Here is a 16,004-nt window from a genome sequence, read left to right on the forward strand (position 1 = left end):
CAAAGACTGAGTCAGACACATGCGCTTATTTGAGCATTTTATACCTTGATGCTTACAGTAAAAACAACGAGATTGTTGGAGATTAGACTGTACCAGCATACCATTCTCGAGTCAGTGGCAGCAATCTGTTCATTAATAGTTTTTTTTAACTTACTTGAGCTGAGCATTGAAAGACTTGCTTTTATACTGTGCCCTTCACAACCTCAGGACATTTAGAACAAATGGTGTATTTTGTTGAAGTATGGTTACTTCTGCAATGTAGGGCACACTGGTGCCATTTTGCACAGAGCAATCAACAATCAGGTAATGACTTGTTAACCTTTTTTCAATTATTTTTGTTGATGGATAAACACGGGTCAGCACACCGTGGAGAACTGTGTTACCCTTCTCAAAATAGTGTCATGGTATCTACCCTGACCACCTGAAAGAGCAGACGGTGCTTCAGCTTAGTGTGACATTCAAAAGAAATATCATCCCTCGTTACTGCCCCTCCGACAGTGCGGCGCTCTTTCAGTACTGCCCCTCCAACAGTGCAGCACTCCCTCAGTACTGCCGCTCTGACAGTGCGGCGCTCCCTCAGTACAGCCCCTCTGACTGTGCGGTGCTCCCTCAGTACTGCACCTCCAACAATGCGGCGCTCCCTCAGTACTGACCCTCCGACAGTATGGCGCTCCCTCAGTACTGCCCCTCCGACAGTGCAGCGCTCCCTCAGTACTGCCCCTCCGACAGTGCGGCGCTCCCTCAGTACTGCCCCTCCGACAGTGCGGCGCTCCATCAGTACTTCCCCTCCGACAGTGCGGCGCTCCCTCAGCACTGCCCCTCCGTCAGTGCGGCGCTCCTTCAGTACTGCTCCTATGACAGTGCGGCGCTCCCTCAGTGCAGCCCCTCTGACTGTGCGGTGCTCCCTCAGTACTGCCCCTTCGACAGGGTGGCCCTCCCTCAGTACCGCCCCTCTGACAGTGCAGCGCTCCCTCAGTGCTGCCCCTCCGACAGTGCGGCACTCCCTCAGTACTGTCCCTCCGACAGTGCAGCGCTCCCTCAGTCCAGCCCCTCCAACAGTGAGGCACTCCCTCAGTACTGCCCCTCCAACAGTGCAGCTCTTCCTCAGTACTGACCCTCCAACAATGCAGCAGTGCCTCTATACTGCTCCACCGAGAGTGCAGCAATTCTTCAGTACTGGCTCATCAACAGTGCAGCACTACTTCAGCATTGCCCTACAACAGTGCAGCTCTCCCTCAGTACTGCCCTTCTGACAGTGCAGAACTCCCTCAGTACTGCCCCTCTGTCTGTGCAGCACTCACTCAGTACTGACAATCTGAAAGTGCAGTGCTCCCTCTGTACTGCCCCTCCGACAGTGCAGCTCTTTCTCAGTGCTGCCCCTCCAACAGTGCAGCACTCTGTCAGTACTACCAATCCAACAGTGCAGCACTCCGTCAGTACTGACCCTCTGACAGTGCAACACTCCCGCAGTAGTGCCCCCACGGAGAGTGCAGCTATCCTCCAGTACTGCCACACCGACAGTACAGCACTCCCTCGGCACTGCCCCTCCAACAGTGCAGCTCCCCTTCAATAGTGCCCCTCCATCAGTATGGCAGTCCCACATTTCTGCCCCTCCGACAGTGCAGCGCTCCCTCAGTACTGCCCCTCTGACAGTGTGGCGCTCCCTCAGTATGGCCTCTCTGACAGTGTGGCGCTCCTTCAGCACTGCCCCTCCAACAGTGCGGCGCTCACTCAGTACTGCCCTTCTGACAGTGCGGTGCTCCCTCAGTACTGCCCCTCTGACAGTGTGGTACTCCCTCAGTACTGCCCCTCCAGCAGTGTGGCACTCCCTCAATACTGCCCCTCCGACATTGCGGCGCTCCCTTAGTACAGCCCCTCCGACAGTGCGGCACTCCCTCAGTACTGCCCATTTGACAGAGCGGCGCTCCCTCAGTACTCCCCCTCTGACAGTGCGGCGCTCCCTCAATACTCCCCCTCTGATGTAGCACTGCACTGTCAGAGGGGCAGTACTGAGGGAGTGCTGCAATGTAGGAGGGCCAGTACTGAGGGTGTGCCGCACAGTCAGATGGGCAGTGCTGAGGGATTGCTGCAATTTAGGAGGGCTAGTACTGAGGGTGTGCGGCACTGTCAGAGGGGCAGTACTGAGGGAGTGCTGCAATTTAGGAGGGCCAGTGTGGTTGACTAATGTTAAGAATACATCCGTGACATAGTATCAGTTGCTTGGGCAGTCTGGCTGATAATCAGTTACTTTGGCCCAGAACTTGGTGTCGAGGGCTTGCCGCACCTGCAAGCCCCCAATCTGCACTCACCCTGCGCGCTGACATCTGAAGCCCGGGCCTGCTTGCATTTCCTGTCACATGCCCAGTTCAGATGTCAGCGCGCTCTGCTTACCTGATCCAGCGGCGTAGTTAGTGCGATGTGCCGGTTGGGATCAGGTGAGCACTGTACAACCAATCAGGGGAGGGGAAGGTTCATTCATGAGTTTGAGAGTAAGAACTGTCAAACTCATGAAAACTACGGGGGCCCAAAACACTATTTAAACTTTAAATAAAAATGAAAAAAAATCCCATCATTAAATTAAGTATAAATAAGTTTAAAAAAATAATTTAAACAATAATTTTTTTTGTTGAAAAAAATACATTTTTATTAAAAAGGGTCTAAAACTAAACTTACCTTATTGTAGATTCTTTAAAATAATAAACCTGTGGAAAAAAAAATTCTAAATTACACTAAAACACCACTTACCTGTAAAAATAAATACTTACATGTGCTTTTTACAAGCGTAAAGACCGGAGGCCTTTACACATGCACAAATCCCCCAAAACAGAGGAAATCCAAGACGCACACGCTGCCCCCTACAGCGCACGTGCTAGCCTCTTCACCTCTTGGGTTAGAGGAGAGGAAATGCCGGTTTTCAGCGCATGCGCTGTGCATGCTGAAAACCGGCATTTCCTCCGGCCAGACGCGTGAGTACCCCTTCTGTACTTACGCGTTTGGGGAGGAATTACTGCCCCTTTGTCGTTTGGCAGGTGATGTTACTGAATGAATCATCTTTGGTCGAAAATAGACTGCTGTGCAAACATAGAATATTCATGATGTCCATAAAATCTGCCATTTTTTCCAGAGTACAGCTTGACTATACTGGAAACCGGAACAGCTTGATATATTTACCAAATATGGATTCAAAAAATCATAGAATCATAGAATCATAGAAAATTATCATAGAAAATTACAGCACGGAAGGAGGCCATTGGGCCCATCTTGTCCATGCCGGCCAACAATGAGCTATCCAGCCTAATCAAGTGCATACCCACGTACTTTTTAAACGTGATGATGGTCGCTCCTCCACCACCCTTTCAGGCAGTGAGTTCCAGACCCCCACCACCCTCTGGGTGAAAACAATTCTCCTCAAATCACCTCTAAACTCAATTACTTCACAGTGCCGCGCTCCCTCAGTAATGCCCCATCAACAATGCAGCGCTGCCTCAGTACTGCCTCTCCGACATTGCAGCACTCCCTCAGTACTGCCCCTCCGACAGTGCAACTGTCTTAATGTGAGCGCTATCCCTGGTTATTGACCCTTCCGCTAAGAGAAATAGGTCCTTCCTATCCACTCTATCCAGGCCCCTCATAATTTTATACACTTCAATTAGGTCTCCCCTCAGCCTCCTCTGTTCCAAAGAAAACAACCCCAGCCTATCCAGTCTTTGCTCATAGCTAAAATTCTCCAGCGCAGGCAACATCCTCGTAAATCTCCTCTGCACCCCCTCTAAAACAATCACATTCTTTCTGTAATGTGGTGACCAGAACTGCATGCAGTACTCTAGCTGCGGCCTAACTAGTGTTTTATACAGTTCAAGCATAACCTCCCTGCTCTTATATTCTATGCCCCGGCTAATAAATGCAAGTATCCCGTTGTTGCATAGTTATGTTGGGACTACATTGGAGAAGTGTAGTGACACTCAAATCAAGTGTAGCAGCACTACGATGCTGGGAAAGTAGTACGCAGGCACCACACAGGGTACTTGAAAATATCACCCTGCACCATGCGGCAGGCAGCCATTACAACTCAAATTAAACAGTAGTTTATAATTACAAACTACTGAGTCCAGAGACGTCTTTACAAAGCACTACAAGTGCTAGAAGACATAACATGGTGGCAGCGGTATACGTGAGTAAAACTTACACAAATAAAAGAATATCAGATTGAAGAAAGAAATTTAAAAGTAAACTCTGCAGCATTTTAACCACGAATCGTATGGACAGCTAAAATGGCGGCGTCCAATGCACTGACCGCGAATATGCTCCCCATCATGAACTGGGAAGCCGACAATATCGTGGAAGCTTTCCGGAAATTTAAGCAAAAATGCGAGCTTACATTTAAAAGTTTCCTGAAATGCTCCTCCGATGAGGAAAAAGTCAGCTACATTCTACTGTGGGCGGGAGAAAAAGGCTTAGATCTTTATAACAGCTGGAGTTTATGCGAAGAGGATAAAATGAACCCTATGGAGATTTATGAAAAGTTCAGTAACCATCTCGAGCCTAAATCAAACCACCGCATACACAGGTATAAATTCCAAAACTTAAGACAGGAACCTGGTGAAATGGCTGACAATTTCCTGACGAGATTAAAAAATGAAGCCAGCAAATGCAAGTTTACGGAACTAGAAGAAAGGCTGGTAGACCAACTAATATGGGGATCAGCACATACAGAAGTGCAAAAAGAACTAATAGGAAAAGAAAAGCTCGGAATATCCAGAGCCATAGATACAGTGAGGGCTCACGAAGCCACAAAACAACAGATGAAAACGCTGAATACTCATATGGCTGATGTGCGGACAACTCCTGAACTGGATCACAGAGTAGATGCAGTGTGCAAAAAGCACAGCACACAAAAACAAGTATATGACAGCGGGAAGAATACGTGTAGAAAATGCGGAAGACAACACGACTACACAGACAGAAGAAAATGCCCAGTGTATGGAACAAGCTGCAACAGGTGTGGTAAAGCAAACCACTGGCAAAAGATGTGCAGAGCTAAAAGATAGGGGCTACATACCAAAAGCAGAGGTGGACAGCAGAACCAACAAAAGAAAAACAAAATCCATACCATGGGTGAGCAAGATGATGAAGACTGCGGGTACAACATAGCTCTGAACATTGAAATGATAAAGGTTCTCTTACACGAAACGTCCAGAGCGGAAAGCACCCCAAAGAAAGAATGGCACATTATCATCCAGATTAAAAAGAGGATCGAAGGACAGCCCACAACCGTCAATCTAAAAGTAAAGTTGGACACAGGAGCTCAGAGCAACATCCTTCCACTGAGGCTATACCAGAGGATCTTCCCCGAAAACTTGGGTGAAGATAGATACCCGAAAAGAGGATGTTTAAAGCAAACAACGTCACGCTGACAGCGTATGGGGGGAGCGAGATCAGACAACTCAGAACAACCTATATAAAAGGAACACACAAAAGCAGAAACATCAACTGTATGTTCCATGTGACCGACTCTGAGGGACCGGCGATCCTGGGATTAAACAGCTGCGAGAAGCTGGGGTTAATCTCAGTAAACCACGAATGAACAAAAACATCACTGAAAGTCGACAGCAACACCCCACTGGAAAATCGTCCACAAATCATGGACACGAAACATTTGATGGACATGTATCCAGAGTGTTTTGATGACACTGTAGGATGCTTCGGGGAGTTCAAGTACCATATAACAATAGATCCAGAGGTAAAACCCGTCATCCACGCTCCAACAAAAATACCCATCGAGCTAAAAGAAAAATTATACACCGAACTAAAAGAAATGGAAGAGAAAGAAATAATCGCAAAGGTCACTGAACACGCAGACTGGGTAAACTCGATTGTGGTACGGGAAAAGCCGAATGGGCGGCTCAGAATCTGTCTGGACCCCAAAGACTTAAACCAGGCAATAAAGCGGGACCACTACCCCACACCAACATTAGAAGAAATCACACCAGCACTGGCAGGAGCCAAAGTCTTCTCCAAACTGGATGCCAGAAACGGCTACTGGAACATAAAACTGGATGAAGAATCAACTAACCAGACGACTTTTAATACACCATTGGGGCGTTATAAATTCCTGCAGCTGCCATTCGGGTTGAAAGTCAGCCAAGACATCTTCGAACAAAAGATCGATGAAACATACAAAGGCTGTGAAGGAGCCATTGGAATCGCTGATGACATCCAAGTTTACAGAACAAATGAAAGGGACCATGACGTGCACTTGCACGAGGCCATGGAGCGCATCAGAACGGCTGGCATCAAGCTGAACGCCGAGAAGTGCATTGTTAAAAGTACGAAATGCAAATTTTTTGGCATGATCTACACACCGGAGCATGTCAAGCCTAATCCCGAAAAGGTCGAGGCGATAGCAGAGATGGAACCTCCAAACGACAAGAAGGAGCTGAGAAGCTACCTCGGCTTGGTTCAGTATATGAGCTCATTCATCCCGAACATGTCAGACTACACAGCGAACCTAAGAGAATTACTAAAAGAAGACACCGAATACCAATGGTCAGAATCCCATGAGAGGAACTTCAAACACCTAAAGGAATTATTATGTAAAGAAACCAGCCTGTTTTATTACGATGGAAAAAATCCTGTCACCCTACAGGTAGATGCCTCTACCAGGGGGCTAGGGGCAGCCCTCGTGCAGGAAGGAAAACCAATAGCTTTCACATCGAAGGCATTGACATCAGCAGAGACAAGATATGCTAACATCGAAAGAGAGCTATTGGCAGTAGTATACGGATGCGAAAAGTTCCACACCTACTTATACGGAAGAAAATTCGAGGTAGAGAGTGACCATCGTCCGCTCGAACAAATTTACAAGAAAAACCTAAACAAGCCCCCAGCAAGACAGCAAACGTTACTGTTAAGACTCCAAAGTTACGACTTCGAATTAAAATACTGGCCAGGAAAAGAAAGGGCACTGGCAGATGCATTGTCTTGATTGTCACCACACGAAAAACACGCGATGAAGGGCCTGACAGTAAAAACACACCACCTCGTCAATGTTACCCCCACAAAGCTTAGCCAAATTCAAGAGGAGACTGGTAAAGAAGAGGAGTTGCTACGACTCATGCAACAGGTAATACAGGGGTGGCCGGAGAAGATCCAGCAGGTCCAAAACCAAATCCGACAGTACTGGACAATCAGAGATGACATCTTGGTGGAGGACGGTGTTCTCCTTGCTGGTTCAAGAATAATAATACCAAAAACGATGCAAACGGAACTTCTCCACTTAATACACCAAGGCCATATGGGGATGGAGAAATGTAAACTAAGAGCCAGATCAGCTGTGTACTGGATAGGCATGTACAAAAGTATAGAACAAATGGTCTCCACATGCTGCATATGCCAGAAATACCGAAACACACAGCAGAAGGAGGAGATGATTCAAATGGAAGTACCCCCGAGACCATGGCACACAGTCGGAACAGATCTGTTCCTGTGCAACCAGGAGTGGTACATCGTAGTAGCAGACTACTACTCAAAATTTCATTTTGTCAGAAGGATAAACGACATGAGACCCACAACAATCACAAAAATTGCGAAAAACTTATTCGCAGAACAGGGCATCCCAGAGAAGGTCATCTGCGACAATGGGACACAATTCACCTCCAGCGAATTCAGAGCACTGACTGGAAAATACGGATTTAAAATAATTACCTCATCCCCACATTATCCAAGGGGACACGGATTTATTGAAAGACAGATCCAAACAGTCAAAAGAGCTCGCATCAAAAGCAAGGAGATGGGAGAAGACCAAGACCTCGCCCTTTTGGCAATCAGATCGACACCTTTGAGAGCAGACTCGAAATCACCAGCAGAACTACTAAACGGTAGAAAATACAAAACAACTCTACCAGCAAAGGTATATCCTCCCCAGGACAAAGAGGACGTTCGGCAGAAGCTGATGGAAACACAAGCTATGGGGAGCACACACTATAACAAGCATGCAAAACCACTGCCGGAGCTGCTAAATGGGCAATCAGTGCACATACAAGATCCGTTGTTGAGAACATGGAGTCCAGCCAAGGTTATTGGAAAAGCTGATACTCCAAGATCTTACTTGGTAGAGACAGAACCTGGAAACCAATAAAAGCGAAACAGGATCCATATCAGGCCCTCACCTGAAGTTGACAAACAGCGGACAACATTAACAGCAGTTATGGTACCAGACACGGAATACAATATAACGCCAGAAACAAACACCTCAAATACAACAACTGCAAACATGCACTCTCCAGAGCCAAACATGACAGCACCGGCAACAAGAAATGAACACACCAAAACTCCGCAGAAAGGAATAGTTACAGCCAAGTCCACAAGATGGAGGAGTAACATGCAACCACCTGAGCGGTTCCGTGAATAATTAGAAAGACAATTATAATTGGCACAGAACAGTAAAGCAACATGGACAAATATCTATATATATAAATCGGTACTTCTGTCATTCTGTCATTCTGTCTATCTGTCATTCTGTCTATCTGTCATTCTGTCCATCTGTCATTCTGTCTGTCATCGCCTGTGCGTCTGGCGGGCTATGCGCTCGAAAGTTACAGGGCGTACCTACGCGCGCGTTACCTCCAAAGAAAGCTTACGCTTCCGAGACGGTTTTAAGCGTATTTACGTTTCAGCCGGGCTAAAATTGCGCCCGCGGTATCCCAAAAACCTTCAACATTCCGCTCATTAGCATCTCATTATCCGCTCATTAGCGACAGAGAGACCTCGAGCTCGACCAATCATACGCCGGGTTGCTGGCGTGTGCCGCCGGGCCAATCGGTGTGTGTGTGGCCGGGCATTATCGTTCTGAACCGAGGTGAGTCGCCGCCATCTTGATTCCAAACTTTTCCTTTCTTTTTCCCGCTTTCTGCGTCTTAAAAAAAACGTTGCTTTTAAAATACATATTGTTTAAAAAAAAAATGATTTAGAAACGAATTAACTTATCTAATCTCATTAATTTTCCTACCTTTCCCCGATTTTCCAGGTAGGCCTCGAAGCCTCGGCTTCTCCTTCACACCCACGCCCGAGCTAGGCACCTCCCGGCCCCACTCGAAGGCTGGAGGGCCGAGCCAGAGCCCAGCGCCGCTAGGGTGCGCGCGCAGCAGGAGCTGAGACGCGGCATCTCTCTCTGGCTCGGCTGGGGGGCGGGGCTTGCTGAGCGTCAAGCGTCACCCTGGCAACCGGCCCCCCGGCCGTCTCGCACAGCCGCAATCGGCGGTCTTCACCTCGGGGGGGGGGGCGCGACCCTCGGGGGGGGGGCCGCGACCCTCTGCGGAGGCCGCGACCCTCTGGGGGGGCCGCAACCCTCGGGGGGGGAGCGACCCACGGGGGGCCGTGACCCTCGGGGGGGGCCGCCAAGCGTCACCCTGGCAACCGGCCACCCGGCCGTCTCGCACAGCCGCAATCGGCGGTCTTCACCTCGGGGGGGGGGGGGGCGACCCTCGGGGGGGGGCCGCGACCCTCGGGGGGGGCGACCCTCGGGGGGCCCCCCGCCCTCCCTCCTCTCCCTCCCCCCTCGCGCCCCTCCCTCCCCTCCCTCCCCCCTCCCCTTCACCCCCTCCCCCCCGCGCCCCCCCTCCCTCCCCCCTCCCCCTCCCCTTCCCCCCTCTGCCCCCCTCCCCCTCCCCTTCCCCCCTCCCTTCTCCCCCCTCCCCCCCTCCCCCCTTCCCTTCCCCCCTTCCCCCCTCCCCCCCTCCCCCCTTCCCTTCCCCCCTTCCCTTCCCCCCCACCCTCCCTTCCGCCCCCCGCCCTCCCTCCCCCCCCTCCCTCCCTCCCCCCCCCCCCAGTCACTCTCTCTCTCTCTCTTCCAACAACAACATGCCCTCGAAAAAGCCTCGGCACCGCCGGGCACTTCAGCTATCTGTATATAAATTGAGCAAAGAATGCTCACGTTCTGTATTTTGTTAACGTTATTCAACTGGAAACATTGTAAAATAGAAAAATTGATGTAATTAGTTTTGTTGGGAAAGAGGGATGTTGCATAGTTATGTTGGGACTACATTGTACAAGTGTACTAACACTCAAATCAAGTGTAGCAGCACTACGATGCTGGGAAAGTAGTGCACAGGCGCCGCACAGGGCACTTGGAAATATCACCCCGCACCATGCGGCAGGCAGCCATTACAACTCAAATAAAATAGTAGTTTATATTTACAAACTACCGAGTCCAGAGGCGTCTTTACAAAGCACTATGAGCGCTAGAAGACATAACACCCGTATGCCTTCTTAATCACCTTATCTACCTGCCCTGCTACCTTCAGGGATCTGTGGACATGCATTCAAAGGTCCCTCTGATCTTCTGCACTTCTCAATTTCCTACCATTTATAATATATTCCCTTGTCTTGTTAGCCCTCCCCAAATGCATTACCTCACCCTTCTCCAGATTGAATTCCATTCGTCACTGTTCTGCCCACCTGACCAGTCCATTGCTATCTTCCTGCAGTCTGCAGCTTTCTTCTTCATTATCAACCACATGGCCAATGTTTGTATCATCTACAAACTTCTTAATCATACTTTCTACATTCATGTCGAAATCATTGACATATACCACAAAAAGCAAAGGACCCAGTACTGAGTCTTGCGGAACCCCACTGGAAACTGTCACAAAAGCACCCTTCGACCATTACCCTTTGTTCCCTGCCTCTGAGCCAATTTCGGATCCAACTTGCCACTTTGCCTTGGATCCCATGGGCTTTTACTTTCATTACCAGTCTGCCATGCGGGACCTTATCAAAAGCCTTGCTGAAATCCATATAGACTATATCAAATGCACTACCCTCTTCAACCCTCCTTGTAACCTCCTCAAATAATTCAATCAAGTTAGTCAGACACAACCTTCCCTTAACAAATCCATGCTGACTGTCCCTGATTAATACATGCCTTTCTAATTGAAGATTTAACCAGTACCTCAGAATTAGTTCCAATAATTTTCCCACCACCGAGGTTAGGCTGACTGGCCTGTAATTACTCGGTCTATCCCTTTCTCCCGTTTTAAACAATGGTACAATGTTAGCAGTCCTCCAGTCCTCCGGCACCATGCCTGTAGCCAGAGAGGATTGGAAAATGATGGTCAGAACCTCTGCTATTTCCTCTCTTACTTCTCTTAAAAATATCATATACCTCTTTCTATCATTATTTAGCCATGTGTGTGAGAGAGAGACAGACAGCCATCATCTCTAATGATTCACATCCGTACCAATATGTACAGTTTTATAGGATTTGCTTTTGGAATTATGCAAATGCAGTTGAATTTTTGCAGTGCATGTTTGCTATGGAGGGGCCAGAAATTCGGGTCCCTACGGGTGAGTACATGCTGGGTACTCACACGTAGGCCCAACGAAAGTGCCAGTTTCGTGCTTGCACTGCGCATGCGCAGGAAACCGGAACTTCCGTTCCCTTAAAGGAAGGGGTTCACAGGTTGAATGCATGCACCAGAGAGGCAGCGCATACGCCTGGAACTTCCGTTATTTTCCAGGTTTTTCCGGGAGGGTAAGTAGCCAGCAGCTACGCTTCAAAAAAGCAGTCGCAAAGCCTGCTTTGGACAAGGTAAGTGGTGAATTAAGTAAAATAGAAACATTTTTTCCACAGGTTTATTATTTCTAAATACTTTAAAGAAAGGTAAGTTTATTTCTAGCCCTGTTCGAAACTGTAATTAATTTTTTCAAAAATTTAAATGATTGTTTAAAATAGTTATTTTATGTAATTTATAGTTATTTTAAAAATGTGATTTTTTTTTTAGTTATATTTTGGGGTTGAATTGTATTCATAGATTTGACAGCTCTTCCTGTCAAATCTATGAATACAGATTCCCTGCTACCATTGGGTCTCCATGGCCCACTTGTTCCCAGGGGATGCTTCGAACTAACTGCGCCCCTGGGATACGCAAGCACTGCGCGTCGGCAGTTGGAGGAGGCCCAGGATTAGAATCCCATGCAGGCCCACAGCACAACGGCCGGCACGCTAGTTAAGTGCAGGTCAGAGGCTTGCACCCCCAGGAAGCCTCCGATCCGAATCAGTATATTTGTCGAGTTCAGTATGTCCCGCATTCTTGGAACTGAAGCCATATGTAGCCAAAGTTTTAGTTCTATTTGCTTAAAATTGTAATTTGTCTTCACTTTATATTATAGGGTTGCGGTACGCGAGCATCCCTGCGATCACGTGGGCCAGGACAACCAGTGAAAAGAGGAAATAACAACAGAAAATGCTGGAAAAACTCAGCATGCCTGATAGCATCCGTGGAGAGAGAAACAGAGTTAACGTTTCAGGTCTTAGACCCTTCATCAGAACTGGAAAAAGCTGGAGATGTAACAGATATTAAGCAGGTGCAGAGACAGGGTGGGAGGGGGGTGGGGGGGGGCGGGGGGGAGGGAAGCAAGTAATTGAAGGAACATACTGTGCTTTTGTAAGAGGCAGGAAAGTTAAAATGTTGCAAATGGGAATGGCAAAATCATTCAGCATGAAAAATGGGGGCAGGGGTTAGAGTTTGAAATTGTTGAACTCTATATTGAGTCCGGAAGGTTGTAAAGTGCCTACTCGAAAGATGAGGTGCTGTTCCTCGAGCTTACGTTGAGCTACATTGGAACAATGTTAGAGGCCGAGGACAGAGAGATCAGAGTGGGAGTGAAGCAGTGAATTAAAGCGGACAGGCGACCGGAAGCTCAGGGTCACCCTTACGGACTGAATAGAGGTGTTCCGCAAAGCGGTCACCCAATCTGCGTTTGGTCTCCCCAGTGTGGACTGAAAAAGAGGGATGCTTATGGATTCCATTTACATATGGAATCCCCATAAGCTCAATAGAAATCTCCTAGAAAATACAATTTCACAACACTGAAATAAAAATAAATAATCGCAGGTTCAAAATTAATTAAAATACCCTTTAATTAAACACAAAGTAAAAATGTAAGATTTTGAAAAATAAATAAAATAAAGAAAGACTTGCATTTCTATAGCGCCTTTCATGACCACTGGACATCACAAAGTGCTTTACAGCCAATGAAGTACTTTCTGAAGTGGAGTCAATGTTGTAATGTGGGAAGTGCGGCAGCCAATTTGCGCACAGCAAGCTCCCACAAACAGCAATGTGATAATGGCCAGATAATCTGTTTTTGTTTTGTTGGTTGAGCGATAAATATTGGCCCCAGGACACCGGGGATAACTCCCCTGCGCTTCTTTAAAATAGCACTATGGGATCTTTTACATCCACCTGAGAGAGCAGACGGGGCCTTGGTTTAACGTCTCAGCCGAAAGACGGCACCTCCGACAGTGCGGCGCTCCATCAGCAGGGCACTGGAGTGGCAGCCTAGCTTTATGTGCTCAAGTCCCTGGAGTGGGGACTTGAACCCACAACCTTCTGACTCAAAGGCGAGCCACAGCTGACCCATTTTTAAATGGGACAAAAACAACCTAAATGTATTTACAATGTAAGTGAATGTTTAAATCGTCTATAAAATGTTATTTTAGCATTTTTTTAATACTTATGCTGGCAAAAAAATGTCTTACGGTTTGGTGGGTATTCGCTGGGTAGGAGTTGGGCAAATAGGCCACAGGAAAAGTGAATTTACAATGGATGTGGACTTTCTGACAAGGAGAAACTTGACAGATTGCAAGTTCCGATTTTCGCACCTGTGCATCGCAGGTGGAAACCCAGAACTCGCGGGGCATTTATGACAGCATACGCTGTGTGTACCACGTCATAGGCCCCTTAAAATCTGGGCCAATGTCTTGTGAAATTGCTTTTTGCGTTATTTTACATTGGCCATGTAAAGGTTTAAATTGTCTCTCCTGAAAAACTGTTAATTAAAGATTTATTTCAGGTGAAAACAAGTTAGATGTACTAACTGTAAAGACACTGTAATGGTTGGAGAAATGAACCAGCAGTAAAATCACGAAGAATGCAATGCGTGTTATGTCCATGCCTTTGTTAATTCTAGACTTGACTATTCCAACGCATTCCTGGCTGGCCTCCCATATTCCACCCTATGTAAACTTGAGGTCATCCAAAACTCGGCTGTCTGTGTCCTAACTCGCACCAAGTTCCGTTCGCCCATCATCCCTGTGCTCGCTGACCTACATTGGCTCCCGGTTAAGCAGCACCTCGATTTCAAAATTCTCATCCTTGTTTTCAAATCCCTCCATGGCCTCGCCCCTTCCCTAGCGCTTTAATCTCCTTCAGCCCCACGACCCCGCTGCGCTCCTCTAATTCTGCCCTCTTGAGCATCCCTGATTATAATCGCTCCACCTTTGGTGGCCGTGCCTTCTGTTGCCTGGGCCACTAAGTTCTGGAATTCCCTGCCTAAACCTCTCCGCCTCACTGCCTCTCTTTCTTCCTTTAAGCCGCTCCTTAAAGCCTACCTCTTTGGTCACCTGCCCTAATTTATCCTTATGTGGCTCAGTGTCAATTTTTTGTCTTAAAATGCTCCTGTGCAACGCCTTGGGACATTTTACTTCGTTAAAGGCGCTATATAAATACATGTTGTTGTTGTTAGTGGTGTGAATATAAACCCTGTTCCTCTGCAGTGAAAACGTGTTAATAGTTGTTGCAGTTGTCCAACTATTTTATCAGTAAGATAGCAATTGGAGGTATCGCTACAGATCAGCCTACACAGAAAGCACTGATGTCACTCCCAATCACCACTTGATACATTTGTATGTTCTTTGGCCTCCATTGACGTATTTCATCTGATGACATAGCAGTTCATGATGCTGAACTAAGGAGATTGTAGCGTACGTGGAGGAGTGGCGATTGCAGAAAGCCATTTTGAAGATTGACCGCAGTTAGCTGAAGTGATGTTTGTAGTATTAACCAAATCCTGATGGCTGGCAGTTATTGCTACACCGATAGATCATTCAGCAGTACAGAAGAATGGCCTTGGATCTACCCTTCGCAATCTTGCATTCCAGAACTTATCATGTGTCCGAAATCCAGCTATTGCTTTTTATAGCGGGGTAGGCCACACGAATAACAAGTCACCTCGTGGGACTGCTCCTGGGCCTGGCCAAAGTGGCCATTAATAGGTGCAGGCAGCGGGCGGTCGAGGGAGTCATCCGGCCCGATTGCCTGCCTCTCTTCCGCGGCTATGTTCGCACCCGGGTGGCCCTGAAGATGGAGCGTGCAGTGTCCGCCGGCCAGCTCGAGGCCATTCGGGACAGGTGAGCACCACGGGGACTGGAGTGCATCGTCACCCCGGCCAGGGAGATTATAATTTAAACTGATAAGTTTTAAATATTAATCTAGCGTTTCTTTAAGCTTTATTTTTTACAGTCCACCTGTTCGGTCGAGAGAGCGGGAGGCTCCGCTCGGCGATGCAAAGAGCCCTGCAGACGGGGAATAGTGTCAACTAGAGTCTGCTGGATCTGCACTTCCCTCCACTGGGAGTGCTGACCTTCATCTGTGTGAATTTCTGGAGACCCACTATCTGGATGAACAAGTGAAGACGACCAAGATGCATGTAGAGACTGGGACGCCTGTCTTGTAGGCATGAGGGCTTGTGACTTTGTACAAAGAGCTGAATGAGCTCTGTAAATGTGATTTACTGTAAAATGTTCAATTTAAAAATAAAAAATAAATAAATAAATAACAAGTCGTCTTGATGCATCGCCTCAGACGGAGGAAACTGTTCCCAGGAGACTTCACAGGGGCCCAATCGGACAGAAATTTGCACAGGGCCGTGGAAGAAGCTATTGGGATGGGTGACATAAAGCTTGGTCAGATCAGCAGATTTTAAGGAGGGGCTTAAAGCAAGCCAGAGATGTGGAGCTGCGGAGCCTAGGCACGACTGCCAATGGGGGAATGAATAGAAATGGACAAGAGGGGAGAGTTGGGGGAAGGCAGAATTGTAAGAGGTTTCTTGTACAGGGGGAGATTACAGGGATAGGGATGGCTGAGGCCATGAGTAATTTGAATACAGGGATGAGGACTTTATAATTGAGTTGGCAGACCGGGAGACAGATATAGGTCAGCGAG

The 16,004-nt window shown here is 47.7% G+C and overlaps 1 protein-coding gene across 1 annotated transcript; it reads right to left on the reverse strand.

Annotated features, from left to right (window-relative positions):
• Positions 1-388: 388 nt before the first annotated feature.
• LOC147086876 (uncharacterized) lies at positions 389-15,520 on the reverse strand. Its single transcript, XM_085978346.1, has 3 exons — positions 15,424-15,520; positions 1,794-1,992; positions 389-1,097 (listed from the first exon to the last, which is right to left on the reverse strand). The coding sequence occupies exons 1-3, from the start codon at positions 15,518-15,520 to the stop codon at positions 389-391; spliced, it is 1,005 nt and encodes a 334-aa protein (XP_085834472.1).
• Positions 15,521-16,004: the final 484 nt, after the last annotated feature.

This window comes from Somniosus microcephalus, unplaced genomic scaffold, assembly GCF_052327205.1.
Source record: "Somniosus microcephalus isolate GS21.2 unplaced genomic scaffold, FLI_Smic_1.0 unresolved_chr7, whole genome shotgun sequence".
NCBI classification, from domain to species: domain Eukaryota; kingdom Metazoa; phylum Chordata; class Chondrichthyes; order Squaliformes; family Somniosidae; genus Somniosus; species Somniosus microcephalus.

Coding starts and splice junctions, on each gene's coding strand:
- LOC147086876 (XM_085978346.1), bottom strand. CDS start 15,520: ATGCCTACAAGACAGGCGTCCCAGTCTCTACATGCATCTTGGTCGTCT. Junction 1,993..15,423: donor AGAAATTCACACAGATGAAG/GTCAGCACTCCC, acceptor CCCCTCTGACAG/TGCAGTGCTACATCAGAGGG. Junction 1,098..1,793: donor GGAGGGGCAGTACTGAGGGA/GTACCACACTGT, acceptor ACTGAGGAAGAG/CTGCACTGTTGGAGGGGCAG.